The sequence below is a fragment of the Mycteria americana genome, chromosome 1 (assembly GCF_035582795.1).
Source record: "Mycteria americana isolate JAX WOST 10 ecotype Jacksonville Zoo and Gardens chromosome 1, USCA_MyAme_1.0, whole genome shotgun sequence".
Lineage (NCBI taxonomy): Eukaryota > Metazoa > Chordata > Aves > Ciconiiformes > Ciconiidae > Mycteria > Mycteria americana.
This window is the reverse complement of record NC_134365.1, coordinates 71,681,159-71,695,450: the sequence shown is the minus strand read 5'-3', so window position 1 is coordinate 71,695,450 and position 14,292 is coordinate 71,681,159. Positions and strand designations below refer to the sequence as shown.

The following is a 14,292-nucleotide window of genomic DNA, read 5'->3' as shown; positions in this document are numbered from 1 at the left end:
AGCAGTCAGCTTGGGTATTCAGCCTGTTTCTCTGCACTTGATGATGTAACACTTTGAAATACAGCATCACCACCACTAGGACACGATCTGTTAAAAGTTAGTGGATGTCTTTATATTGATCTCAGTGTGTTTTAACATCCAGTCTATCGGTAAGGAAACTATCCATAACCTCCGTATGGCAAACTTCTTGTTTCATATGACTAATTTTTGTCCCACTTTTATGTCTCAATATGTATTTTGCTTATGTTTGTGTCCATCTCTTGTTATGTTTCTTCGTTTTCTACTGTATCTCTGTTCCTTATGATTAAATAGGCTTATTCAAATGAGCATCCGTAGTGTTTTAAAAGAACCTATTGATGTTCAAGATCACATATTCCTAGTATATTTTTCCATTCAACATCCTTCTCTTCAGAAATCTAATTTCACATTTCTGCTGTCATGAGCATATACCTTCAAATTAGGCACAATCTCTAGGCCTTGCCACCTTAAAAAGCAACAAAAAAAATCCCAGGACCTACAACCCTAAAATCATGCTTAGTTTATTTCCACATCTGTATTAAGTTTCTGTTAAGGGATTGGATTTTCTAACTAGTACTCCTACTTGCAATCTCTTAAAAGACACTTTAATATTTCATAAGCCAATTTTGTATAATTGATAGATACAGTAAATTAAATATTTATTTCTATTTTTCACTGGTTTAGTCGAATTTAACACCTGCTGCTAACACAATAAAAAAACAACCTGAAATAACAGAGAAATAAATAGCACCCTGTACATCTATTGATTTTACATAATATTTCCATGTTTTAAAACTGCATTCTCTCAAACCATTACCTTCAATACCGGAGCTTCACAAATGCAAAGTTTTTTGCTATGAAGCCGTGTTATTTTGATGGCATGTTTGACTAGAACTATTCACTGTGCAACGATTTCTGAGTCTGAGGTGATATGAAACTTCAGAAGTTTTAACTCAAATTCTAACAAATTATTTAACATAGAAACAAGGTTTCATTCATGGGGAAAATTAACACAACAGGGGTGCTTTCTCACCTCTCTGCATCAGTTGTTATAAATTGAAAGTATACCATTTAGATACTCCTTAATTAGCATGTTTTGCAAAGATCTTGAACATCAGCAAAAGAAAAATGCTATTCAGGCATTTAGGATAGTTTGTTAATAGAAGGTTGACCCCTCTCAACAGTATGTTAAACTGTCAGTACCTGCCTACTCTCTGTAACCTACTATTTCACAACCAGTTTCAAAGGTTGAAGTGTAAAGAATAGCCACTTTCTTACAGGTCAAGAAGCAGAAATCAGCTGATCAGGGTTCAAACCCTTCTTCTGAGATACAGTAACAAGTCTGGGATTTCTGGGGAGTTATCACACTCCTGCTACCCCACAATTTCTTGTAGGGGCGTACTGCTCATTCCACTTTGCTCAGTGCAGGGAGAACACCAAAGCACAGCAAAACAGGCCTACGGGAGGCACGGCAAATCTCCTTCATTTAAAAGAACATTTTAGGGGGAGTGCTATGAAAACAGCTGAAGGGAGGTGACCTCCCTGCTGCTACAGGCAGGGTCGGTCAATTGTGCCGTGCAGGATACCATCACCCTAGAGTAACACGGCAAGCTGTGCCAGCTCCCAACTTCACTGCTGGGAGCTGGGTTCCCAACAGTTCACCGGGGTTGGCTGTACTAGTAAATCAGAGTCAGCAGCTCCCACCAGACAATTCCCAGACTTTCTCTTGCTCCAGTTCCCAATTTCAGTTGTGACCAAGGGTACTCCATCTTCATGCAGACAAGGAAAATTTCTGCCATCTAGTGAGAGGAAGATATTTCTGCTTATACCTTAATTTACTAGACCTCACAGAGGTCCTATAAAACGTACAACGTCAATTTTACGTATGGAAAAACAGAGAAGCTAATACAGTAGTCAAAGGTGATGACAAGTTAGGGGCCACTCTGCTATCTTGAACAATCCTACCCATCTTCTGGCTTCCTGACCTAACTTGGTATTCTTCTGGTGAGAGGTGCTTGGAAATAGCACTGTTTCTATTTGTAAATGGGGCTGGTGGAGGGAGAAAGTCAAGTGGTGTTGTGGCTAATTCAAAATCAAATAAACAGGTACAGAGCTGACAGATGTCATCTGGTTTACACTGGTATACCTTCTTTGACTTCAGTAGAGGCTGTAGATTGCTATTTTCTGATTACAGTAGAACAGCATTAATAGAATAGACCTTTCACAAAATTAGCAAACTGAGTTGCCAGGCATCCTGGTATGACAAATATGAACGGCCCCAGATAACTATCTCCCCTCAGATATGGCTGTATAGGCTAGCGCACAGTTCAGTAAGCACATAAATAAATGCATAACAAAATGTGGCATCGCATGCACGTCTGGGTTTCTAGCTTAACAAACTGCAAACAAATGAGGTTTTACTGTATACGTCCTAACTCTGTTCTCCCTTCACAGACTCTTTGTATCTTTCTTCTCCCCCAACATCTCTGTTTCTCTTACATATTACTTCTGTCCTCTACTTACCCATATAGGGTTCTGTTGCTCTTTTGACTTTACTGAAAAGATTTTTCATTAGAGCCTGCCCTAGTGTTTCTTAACCACTTTCCATTCCTTCAGTTCTGATTTCCTATATATACATTATTGAGTTCCAGACAGTTTTTTAAGTCTCATTTTGCATTCCTTCAAGGTCTGCTTTACTCAAGACCAACATTTTTTTTGTGTTACTAGTCTTTGCATGGACTCTCATCAATAATTCAAACCTGAGGACATTGTGATTGCATTGTTAGAACTTTTCAACTCCAAGCTTATCTATCACGCCTACATTATTTCTAGTGATTAGCTGCAGTATTACTGTTAAGCTTGTAGGCAATTACATCATTTAAGAGAGCAGCCTTGTACTGCCTTAGTGAACATGCAGCTATCTGCATTTTTATACTAGTGGCTGTTTATTTCCCCCCACTCTGTACCAGAATAAATGAAGTCACTTGTTCCTGTACCGACCTCTTTTAGACCGATTATATTTAAAGACCTTCCATATTGCCAAAACCACCTTTTGATCTAACTCCTAATCCAAAAACTTTTTTAGTCCATAATATCATTCAAAATTTTGAGACAGACCATGTCACTCTGATCTGCTCTGTACCTTGGTTTCCCACAGTGCTTTGTGCTCATTCCTTGCACTAAACTTTCAGTGATGTTTACCAGAGCTCTGAACATGCAGAACAACCGCAGACTATGCAGAATGCAAGACATCTGCTGCAGCAAACAGACAGGAAAGTTATCAACTGCTAATATAATTCCATAGCGTTAATTACTGTCCTGATGAGCCTCTTACAGCAGCCAAGTGCAACCACTTCTACATATTCAAGACAGTAACAAAGGCTATGTTCCTAAAACGACATGCCACACTGCATCTGCATGATGCAAAGTACTCAAATAGTACAAACTCTGCAAGTTCAAATTTATCTAAAAATTCTGAAGGAATGGGCAGATCTTTAGACAAATGAGGTATTGTCTGCATGCATGCAGACAGAGGAGAGCTGACATAAACATCATTTTATGCACTCTCAGTAAACTGACAGAAATTCAGAAATGTGCTCATGACCATGCTAGATCTAATCTGTACTGCCAGAAGATCACAGCTAAAGAACACTGGGATTATTCCCTACCATTTGACAACACAGGTGGAAGAACTCTCTCTGCACTGCGCTTTGTTCTCTGAAGACAAGCAGTCAGATGCAAGAATACGCTGCATTTCAACGTCTGCCTTCCCCAGCCAGCGAGTGCAGCTCAGCCAAGCTGGAACAGCAAGCAATGCCCACCACACCTTGGACTCACTCTGACTCCTGCTTGGTTGGAGGGGAAGGAAACTGCCACCTGCCCGTGACCGACAAAGCCTTAGTCACCAGGCAGCCGGTAAGTCGTCTTCTTACACATTCAGAAGAGTAAGGACTTACTAGTTGGTCCCCAGCCCTAAACTGGATCTCCAGACCAGAGCTTAACATCATCTGTCACCCTGAAAAGCACTTGGAGCCAGTTCACAACTGTAGAAAGGAGCTGCCAATTTTGACCTGGTCTCCTTTTAGAAGATGACAGCCACGCATTGCCCCTGATTTCTAACGGATCTTTCACAAGGTAAAGTGTGCCCTTTACAGATACACTGTAAACTCAATACAGTTGGTTTTATTTTAGATGTGTAAAACGAGACACAAATTGAAATCTTGTTTTATATGTGTTACCAAGCCTTATCCCTTAGTTTGCCTTTCATCTGGAAATGCTCTGGGCTCTAATAACTGACTGGCTTAGTATCAAATTCAGCTGAAGTTGTAGATACATAATTAAATCAAACTTTTCTTTAAATGTAATACAACTCACATGCTATTGAGGGGACCCTCGACTTTTAGTTTGGGCATGGGATTTAAAGCCAGGAACTCACAGCTGATCTCAGCTTGACTTTTGACTTGTCTGGTATGATCTTTGTCTCATGCTTCACAGGGAGATTGTGAGATTTATTCTGCTAATGTCTGTATGCGCTTTGAAGACATAAAGTACTATCTAAGTGCCAAGTATTATTACTTATTCAGTAGTCTTGTTTCCTATGTTAGCAGGATTTGCGCAAAGCATGCCTAGCTTTTCAGTCAAATTTTGCTAGTTTGGTTTCCTTTCTTCTCTTACATTCTTCATGAAACATTTGTGTGGTAGAAGTTTTGGATCACGGCAGTCCACATCCAGCAGTAGGAAATTCATCCCTCGCACTTAGGCAGCTGCTAGCATGTTTACAGCCACACCACCTAACCCTGCTCAAAACAAATCTTTGCAAGACAGTGCTCAAAAGAATAGCTATTGGTACCTTAGAATTTGTCTTCCCATTATTCATACTAAAAAGGGATCTGCACCAATATTAGTGACAGTATAAAAAACTTATTTAGAGCTGGGGTAAAAGCTTTGCGTAGCCAGGCATTATCCTGTGATGTTCCAAACCACACATCTTGGACTCTCTCTTCTTATAATCATTAAACTGTTATATCTTTCCTTAATTCAGGACTAGGCTTTTGTGCAGTGAGATGTTCCGGTCTTCGGGATTTTTGAGGAAACCCCTTCATGCAGTACTCCCATGTCCTGAGTTTTCTTTGCGGGAACCTTGTGGCACTGCTCCCTGCTTTTAGAGACAAAGACTGAGTACTACAAGCCCTCAGCCAGTCTCTCTCTGAAGCCAGGACAAGGCCAGCCCATGCATGCCTTTAAGTTTTGGTAATGTTTGCTGTGAAAATGGTAAGTGTGTATTAACTGGAACCACTCCTGTAAGGCAGGAGGAAGCCTGGGATGACTGATAGTGGGCTCTCCTGAAAACTGCAAGACACAGCTTTTCTTCACCATTTGGCTATATTATTTCTGTTCACTTCGGGATGAAGAGTATCAAAGCATCTAAAAGAATTTCTGCTTCACATTTCATTTTTTTCATTTTCTTCTTCTAACTTATCAGCATCAGAGACCTTATTGCCTCAGCCATCTTCCACTGCTTTTTGCAGAGTTTTTTGTGCTAGAGACTTGAGATGTTAGTTTGTTTTAGCACCAACTCATTCCCTTTCTAAATTCAATTTTTACATGAGTCAGTATCTCAACTTACAAATTATTTGACTAACTGCTTAATGACCTAGGAAAAAATTGTTTTAAGCCCATACATTTAGTAGAACTACAGAATAACATACATCACACCTTCGTGATCTTTCCACAGGTACTCATTTAGATATATATGAATATCTTTCATATATGACTGCTGTGTTTCCCTTAGCTTCCCAAAGACTGACATAAAAGGAGCTGTACTGTCAAGACCAGCTTTCACAGTTAAAATGACACAGATGAGGTTTTCACTTTTGAAGTACATTTACTTAATCGCTTCCTCCACCTCTCCCCCAGTCTGCATATCTTAATTAATATGAATTCTTATACAGAACAATAAAGTTTTTGTAATTAGGTAGTATGGTTAAAACATGATTTTCCAAAATAAAAACCTTGTATTTGACTGAAATATGCAATTAAGTCACCCACACCTTTACTGAAGCGTTCCTTTCCCACTGCAAGTTCATCGTCTTTCCCTTCCTTGTCTGGCTTCCTTGGCAGTTTTTGACGTTTGTGTCAAAAAATAAAAATTAAAAAATGGCTTACCTCTCATAAGACAACTGTGTACAAGACCTGTTTTTTTCAAAGACACCACGATGAAGTAACATAGAATAGTTCCCTCTGGTATGGGGGAGTCAGGCACTCCCGTTTGTGTTCCTTAGGACTGTTTATTCCAAGAGGCTACGAAGACACAGATTTGAGTTTCTCCTGCAGAAATATAGGTGACTTACACAAGTATACACCAGCTGGTGAAAACCACTCATTAATTTGCTCTACTCATTGTCTGGAAGCTGTCTGGCAGAGTCAAAGATGCAGTCAGTTTTCCTTGAGAAGCTCATGTACTCAAACCACAATCACGACTTCAAGAAGCTCAAGAAATGGCAGTGGATGTTATAAACCAATGACCAAAAGTTCCCTGATTCAATGCTGAGATTTTCTCTCAGTCAGCTTTGTGAAAACAATGTGCTCCTTTGGTGGTGACACAGAGACACTGATGTGCAATCCTACCTGCAATTATGTCCTCCTTAGCACTGCAAGGATTATTCTTGCCACGTAAGTCACTGTCCTTAGAGGGCTGTCAGCCTCTTTCACCCAGAAACAGGTTCTTAAATATTCCAGAATTGTTAGTGTGTCAGTCAAGTCTGTAAAGGTGAGGTTAGAAGAATTTAAGAGAACTGGGTGCCTGCTCCCATTCTGATGTCTTTTGCCTTATGTACTGTGCTAGAGAAGGACGAAAAAGTAGTCATGGTACTTTGGAGGTACTATTTCAGACTATTTCAGGAGCCAAGAGCCACTGCTTCAAATAAAGGCAAATTATTATCACACCTCACTGTGAAGCAACACTTTTTCCCAAGTTCTTGCAGGTGCAAGCATTAACATCTTGTACACAGGCATGTTGTACAAAGCACCGTTTCTACAACTGGCCTCCACCTCCAAGTGCACTGCTGGGATCTGCATGTCTCACTAGGCTCAGCCTCACTCACTGGTGTGTAGCGAATGGCTTCCATTGAGTTTTTCAAGGGCTGTGATTCAGAGTACAGATATTTGCCTACAGAAGCAGCCTATGCAATCTTCTTTGAATATAAAAGTGCATGGGCACACCACCCCAGCCTAAGTACTGCCCTTAGTGTTCTTTTAAAATCCCAGCCAATGCAGAGGTGTCCATTTTTTGACCTTTTACCATCCCTTTTCAAGTCTGTGCAGCTGGCCTCACATCCAGTGGCTGAACCCCCCCCTGCTAGCTGAATCAGACTAAATATAACATGCTGTGGTTCCCAGCATACACCAATAATTCCTCAAGCCAGCACACGGAAGACTGTATAGAAATTTTGGAAAGTTATTTGAGAGAGGAGACATCTGGGTTGTATTCCCTGCTCAGTTAATTGCTTTGTGCAAAGCAGAGCAACTTTATCGGGAGGGACTGAGATCCTTAATGGCAAATACACTGTAAAATTGACCTTTGTGTGGGAGAAGAACCTCAGTCAGACAGACCAACTCCCAGACATCCCAGGCAAGCTTTTTAACCACGGAGCTAGTGATAAATCAGCATTGTGTTACTCTCTCAGCCTTCTGAGTCTCAGAAATGAGACACATGGGAAATACATATGTTTTATATATATGTTACAACACATCTAGTGGGTCTGTGCTTCAGAACCTAGGTGAATGTGTGCATGCTCAGCAACGGCAATGTAAACATCTGTAAGGCTAGGATTTTGTGCTCCATACATGACAGGCTTACATCATGCACTGTGAACTGAAAACAGTAAGGACTGCACGCCATGTCCTCAGTTGCACTGATACAGTTGCATGCAAGGCAAGGCTGTAAACAGATGGTTGAGGCAGTGACCATTAAAAAAACCCAAAAAAACATTGCCAACCAATCAAAAAAACCCCACAACAAACTAGATACCCCTTTTCTGGAGTAATTTTCAACCCTATTACTTTCAAAGCTCAGTTTACAATACAGCATGACAAGCACTTCTAACAGCACAGCTGAAGGAGCAGCAAATTTTGGTGTAAAGGACAGGAGCAATTGGCCAGCAGCAGCAAAGACTTCAAAGCCAGTTTTGCAGTTGAATCCACTATAGTGTGTAATTCATTTCCCCATATAAAACTAATCACTGGAGTTGAGTTTATCAGAGGTGTTGCTTTTTTATCTTCAGATAAAAGTTGCCAGGGCCTCCCATATCCACAAGATCATCTGGTTTTTTTCTTTCTTTCTTTTAAATCATGGCATCAGTTGAAAAAATAAATGGATACTAAAGCTAGAATTTAAACATACTGTGCCAAATTACTTTCTCCCAGAAATGCTACAAATATGCATATCAAACAAAATTCAACTGGAATTCGAGGTTCTCAGCAGTTCTGACAAGTCAGAGTCTGTAAACCTGGCCCTCATACGTGTACGTAGGGCACCAATAAATTGTTATTTTTACACCTACCCACAACAAAAAAGCAAGAGACTGAAATAAGGAAATTACTGCACATATTCAGATGGATAAGTATCTTGTAAAATGAATAACTATGCAAGGAAAATCATTAACAATAGAGCCATCTGCTGTATTTCAAAAAAACTACACCAGCAAAAAATCTGAAAATGTTAAAATGCTTTACAACCTGAATTTTTCACAACTCTGTGTTACAAAAAGTGACCATAATGATTAGTACATCAATTTAAATGACAGGAAATGTGTATTTCTTACACCTCTGCTAATTAAAAGCAATATTTACTTGCATAATACTGATCGTCTGTATCTAATGATACTAATTGACATTGTAGCTAAGCATGTAAAAAGCCTGAAATGCTTCCCATTCCATTTGAAGCAGGTAAGTGTATTGTTGTATAAGGAGACAATGAGGTCAGCAGCAAGTTGAATATTTATGTAAGTACTGACAAGACACTTAGATGATTTTTTTCTTGCTCTAAAATAAGAAAAAATTCCAGCTCTGAAGAGCTTACAGTAGAAAAAAAAAATAAACACAACAATGAGGGAAAGTTTAGAAGACAGACTAACCCAAGTGGTTCTCAGTATATTTTTACACTTCTCTCTATCAATATACTTGAAGACCCCTCTTTCAAGCATGGTGGAAGAAGCAGGTGTCTAGAACATAGTTCAAAGAACACAGCCTTATCAGCCAACTCCCAGTTTTGCATCTTAAAGAGGGCATTAAAACACAGACCTAAAATCCTGGTTAAACTAGGGAAAATTATACCAGCACAGGCCCAAAGCTGCAGAAAGAATATACTGCTGTAAATCTGGGCTCAAATGGGTGCTTCGCTACATTCAGTCTGCAATGGCTATAGCTATGCAAAAGGTAATACCTACAAACTATACGCAGCCCTTCAAAACTCTATCTTGCTTATGGGAATGTGTTTCTTAGCTGAAAGGTTCAGCATAAAAGACAGGTAGACTCCTAAACAGCAGGTCAGATGTAATCGAGTTTTCAAAGACAGGGAAGACCGAACACCTTCTGAAGCGGCCGGTAGCGAGTGCTACTGCTTTTGAGTGTGCCAGTTAAAACCAGTTATAACCGAGCCCATCCCAGCACCTGCTGGAGAGCATGGTATTCTTCCCCTCGCTGCATGTCCAGTACAGTTGGTTTCCCAAATCGCACTCTCATAGAGGTGGTTAGAAGTGATCGCAAACCAGAAACGAGAGCTGTCAGCATGAATCTTCACAGGAAAGTTCCCCCCGCATTAAAATAAGCTTACAAGCCATCCACCTACACCACATCTGTAGCTCATCACAACTGCCTGGATAATATGCGTAATCTGCCCCAAATATATGTATCCTTATTAAATATACCAAGGATTAGACATTTGACGACAAATATTTGTTCCTACAAGTTTTGCCATTTAGCCGTTTTAAGTGTTATTTAACATTTTGTGCAGTTTTTGTAGGTTATACAAAACAAGTGACACTTCATTACTACACCTGCAACTTTGGTAATTGCTGTACAATAGTTTTCGCCTACTATTTGCAAAACTAAACTTTCACAACTAGAATTTTTTAAGCTTCATAAATAATACAGCAAAGACATTCTTAGCTTAAAAAGAAAAACACATATATTTACCTGCCATCATAGCTATCATACTGGCTTTGTAGACATTAGCAAGGGACCCCAGTTCACCTGTTGCCAAGATTGTTTTCATATGAGCTTCTCCACAGGCCTCACGGCACTGACGGATCTCCTTGTAGAGACCTGTGGATAAAAGCATGTGAAAATGATCAAAGTTGCCTGAGAGACATTTTCAAGTATGGCTGTAATTTCCACTTCTGGATTAATTTCCAATCTTATAATTAGTCATAGCACTCAAGAACTTAAGTTTTGTAAGTTCAATAAATTACATGACTGGAGGTAATTAACAATGCCACACAGTTTCAGACTTAACTTAATAGCTATTAATGTCGCTTCTCTCAAAACTAAGAATGTGCACAGTATGCCAAACACTCATGAATACATCAGGAGTAAAAAATGCTATGATAGTCAAGATTGATTTTAGAACAGCTTTTTCAGCAATAAATATGGTAATACATTGAATCAGTACTCAGGGACAGTTATGTTTTCCTGGCCGCATCATGTCATCACCCTCTCTGTCCCCTTCCGCCACATTTGCCAAAGGGCTCAGCCTAAAAGACACCAAAGGTGTGACCAAGTTGTCTAATTACAAACATTAGTGCCACCTGAGATGCCATGACATATCCCCCTTGGCTTCCAGCTGCCACTGCTGGAGAGTCCACATCTCCCTTCGGTCTCCTACCGTTCTCCCTAGTACCATGGGACCACCTCGGGAAGTCTGATTATGGAGCTAGGTGCCTGTGTTTAGGCATCTGAATCCCACTTTAAGCTTCTTGAAAACAAGAATTTCCTGAAAAAAATCAATGCGGTCTGCTAACATCCATGGTGAGGAGAGACCGAGGCCTGGGATCACACCCCAAGGACCAGCAAATCCACATGGATCTGTGTTTACAAACCACCCCAAGTAGTTGCATTGCCCACGAGGTTACCAAGGACTTGGACCATACAGTGCCATGACCTCAAACAGCTCCAGCAAGGGTGAAGGAAGCACGGCGGCAGGAGGGCCAGCAGGACAAGACTGCCTAGCGTGCTGTGGAGCTGCAGCTCCAAGGGCAGAGCTGGACCCTCGCTTCTGACGCCCACGCTCGCTGAGGAAGCTGGGTGGAGTTCAGGAAGGAGGTTTGTCATGAGCCACTGTTATACACACAAGCACTGCCGCTCATACTGACACAGACAGCAGGACTGACTTATATAAAGCCTTTTAGATTGGAGATAAAGCAGACCATTATCTCTGTATCTTCACACCACTTGAAAAACAAAAAGCAAACCCTGCCCTGGAGTTGCCCCTCCCTCCCCACAGAAAGCTCCACCGACTTTGGAGAGCCTCTTGCTACCAGTCTGTCTTCTGACCTTCAGCTCTCCATCGCTCTGATCTCCAAGCAGCCAGCGTGTCCCTGAGACAAGCCAGCACGCATCCCACCCGCTCACCGCTTCTCAGGGAACCTGGCCACCGGCTGCGGCCAGGGAGAAGCAGGGACGGGGAGGACAGGACGGCATTTGGCTGCTCATGGACACTGTCCAGAGCAGACCACCCCTTCACAAACTCCTGCTTTCGGATCTACAAAGTGTCATGGCCAGAGCCATGCTTAACTTTCTAACAGTTTTATATTTTCACAGACTCAGTAAGGACTGGAATAAATTTGGACATAACCGACTGTGTTTTTTAAAAAAGGCTAGAACTTGCAGATCTGGTCACGTAATGCAACACGCGGAGCAAAGGAAGGGAGGAAAACCCTCCCACCCTTTTTTTTGGTAAAATTCAGCAGTGCCTCCATAAAATTTTAAACATACGGAGATTAAAATAGCTAGAAATTATCAAAACATAGCTGTTAGAAGCTGGCCACTTGGGGATGATTAAGACTCATCCAGTGTTAATGGTGGGCAGAAAAGCAGCTCTTACAGTGTACAGTCATGATTTCTGGGATTTGAATTATTAAAAAAAAAAAAAAGACACAAAATAAGCAAACAGGATCCTTTGCAAGAGAGTCCTTTTCACAAATTGTATGCAATCTTCAAGCACATAATTTAAAAGTTTGTTTATGGAAGGCTAAAATACAGCTTTTAACAAATCTTTCTGCTGCAAAAGTCCAGGATATAGCTATGGAGACTAAATGTTTTCAGCAATACTAGCTTTGTTTTCTTCTCAGTCCTCAAGCGAGACCTGGAAACATACAGTAGGGTTTGCCAGCTGCCGTACGGCTGGACCTCCCCTCCACCCGCGTTGCTGCCGCATCTTATTGATGCCATCAGCACACCAGGCGGCCGGGGCTGGGAGCACTGGGGTGGTCCTCTGAGACATACTACACACATTAGTAGACAACTGGCTAATGCACTTAGCAAGTCCCTTTATAGACACCAGGCTTCACCTTGTTTCTTACTGTGTACCAAAGGTGTGAATTAATCAGTACTAGCATGCAGTCTAACATGTTTTATTGATCAATTGATGATACTCCAGAAACCTACATCAAATCGAGGCTCAGAAAGGAAATACAAAGAACTTGTGCTATTTTCTTGTGCATTTGATAACAGTGCTCATGTTAGATCCAAATGCAGTCTCTTTTTGCAGAGTGACTCTTTCCTGAAGCTTTTGGAAAGCCAGAGAAAGCAGCTTTCATCTTCTTCTAGTTTCGGTAACAAGAAGAAAAGACTCGAGTTTTCTCTACTTTTAAGATACACCACCAAAAATGTCAAAATAAAATCAACAAAATGTACATTTCAGTTGGATTCCATGAAAATAAATTATATCCTCATAGCTGTTGTTCACTGGAGTTAGTACCGCAGCTACAGCATCTTCCCTATTGTTGGAAGGTACTTTTATATGCAATTAGTGCCAAGATCATTTGAACAGCCTCACTACCTGACAGCACACATCAACCCACAGACAGGAACAACTGAGGATCTTCAATCATTTGTGTCTATCAGGTTAGCTGAGGTGGTGGAAAAGTGGGCATACTTTAATGGGGCAGGTGTGTAGGTAATGAATACTGCTCTTTATTCAGAGACCAATTATTGCAGACAATAGCTGGCATTCATAGGACATTCTCAGCCCTACAGTAAAAGCACAAATAGAAGTACAGCTACCTCTGGGACAGGGAAAATTAACCAGAGCACCGCAGTCCCAGTACAAGCAGGGACTGCTTTGATACAGAACAAGCGCAAAAACTCCTTTCAAAAATGAAAGAGGTTTCAATACTCAGTCAGATTTAAATCAAGACACAAGTAACTTGATTATGCTGAAACTTCCTGGCAAATGTCTAAACTATGGGTGGAGTTAATCACATGTTTCAAGGGATCCTGGGCTTCTTTTGGGACAGTCTGGGCTGCCAAAAAGTCCATCACTTAACTACTTGGTTCCGTCAAGCCGATCAGTAGCAGGAGCAGAGCTGGACACTGTGGTTCTGGGAATACCTGCAACCTATGCAGAACACCAGTCACTGACACAGCAGATAGAGCTTCTCTGATTAGCAGTAGTGGCAGAAAGCTTTTGGGAAAACCTCTGTCACAGAAAACCCCGCAGGCATATTTTCAGCTGTGAGCTAAAACCACCATGAAGAGGTTGCAAGAGATTCTCCTTCTGACTGCTAAAAACAGGGAAAAGACAATCAAGAGCTCTCAAAGCAAATGGCCAATACTGTGCAGTATCTTGAACACAGCACCAACACTATCCATTCTAAAAGAAGTCTAAGTCTTAAGCCAGGAAAAACAAGCAAACAAACAAAAAAACCCAAAACCCAAAGCAAGCCAACTTATATAGAATATATGTGGAGCCAGATGCTCACTGATGTAGTCTGTAGTAGCTCCACTGACTTAGCTGTTAAAATGGATGTGACATAAGAACTCTTCTACTTTGCACCCACTTACTTAAGATACCTTGCTGCTTTCATGAACTTTAGATCTGCTTTTATTGGATGCATTTATTAAAGTAAGAAAAATTCAGATTTTATAGGAATGAAAAAAATACTTTCATAGCTGTGGTTTTAATTCCACTGTTACAAAAGATAAGTGTTGGAAGGTGGCTTTTTTGTAGTTTTCCTAAAAGTCTAACTATTCAGTACAAACATTACATTGATTTTT

At 40.8% G+C, this 14,292-nt stretch overlaps 1 protein-coding gene across 1 annotated transcript in view; it reads right to left on the bottom strand.

Annotated features, from left to right (window-relative positions):
- DERA (deoxyribose-phosphate aldolase) overlaps positions 1-14,292 on the bottom strand; it is a 57,618-nt gene that overhangs the window by 21,207 nt on the left and 22,119 nt on the right. The window contains exon 6 of the mRNA XM_075505546.1: positions 10,213-10,341. Coding sequence (XP_075361661.1) covers positions 10,213-10,341 — 129 coding nt within the window. The remainder of the gene's footprint in view (positions 1-10,212; positions 10,342-14,292) is intronic.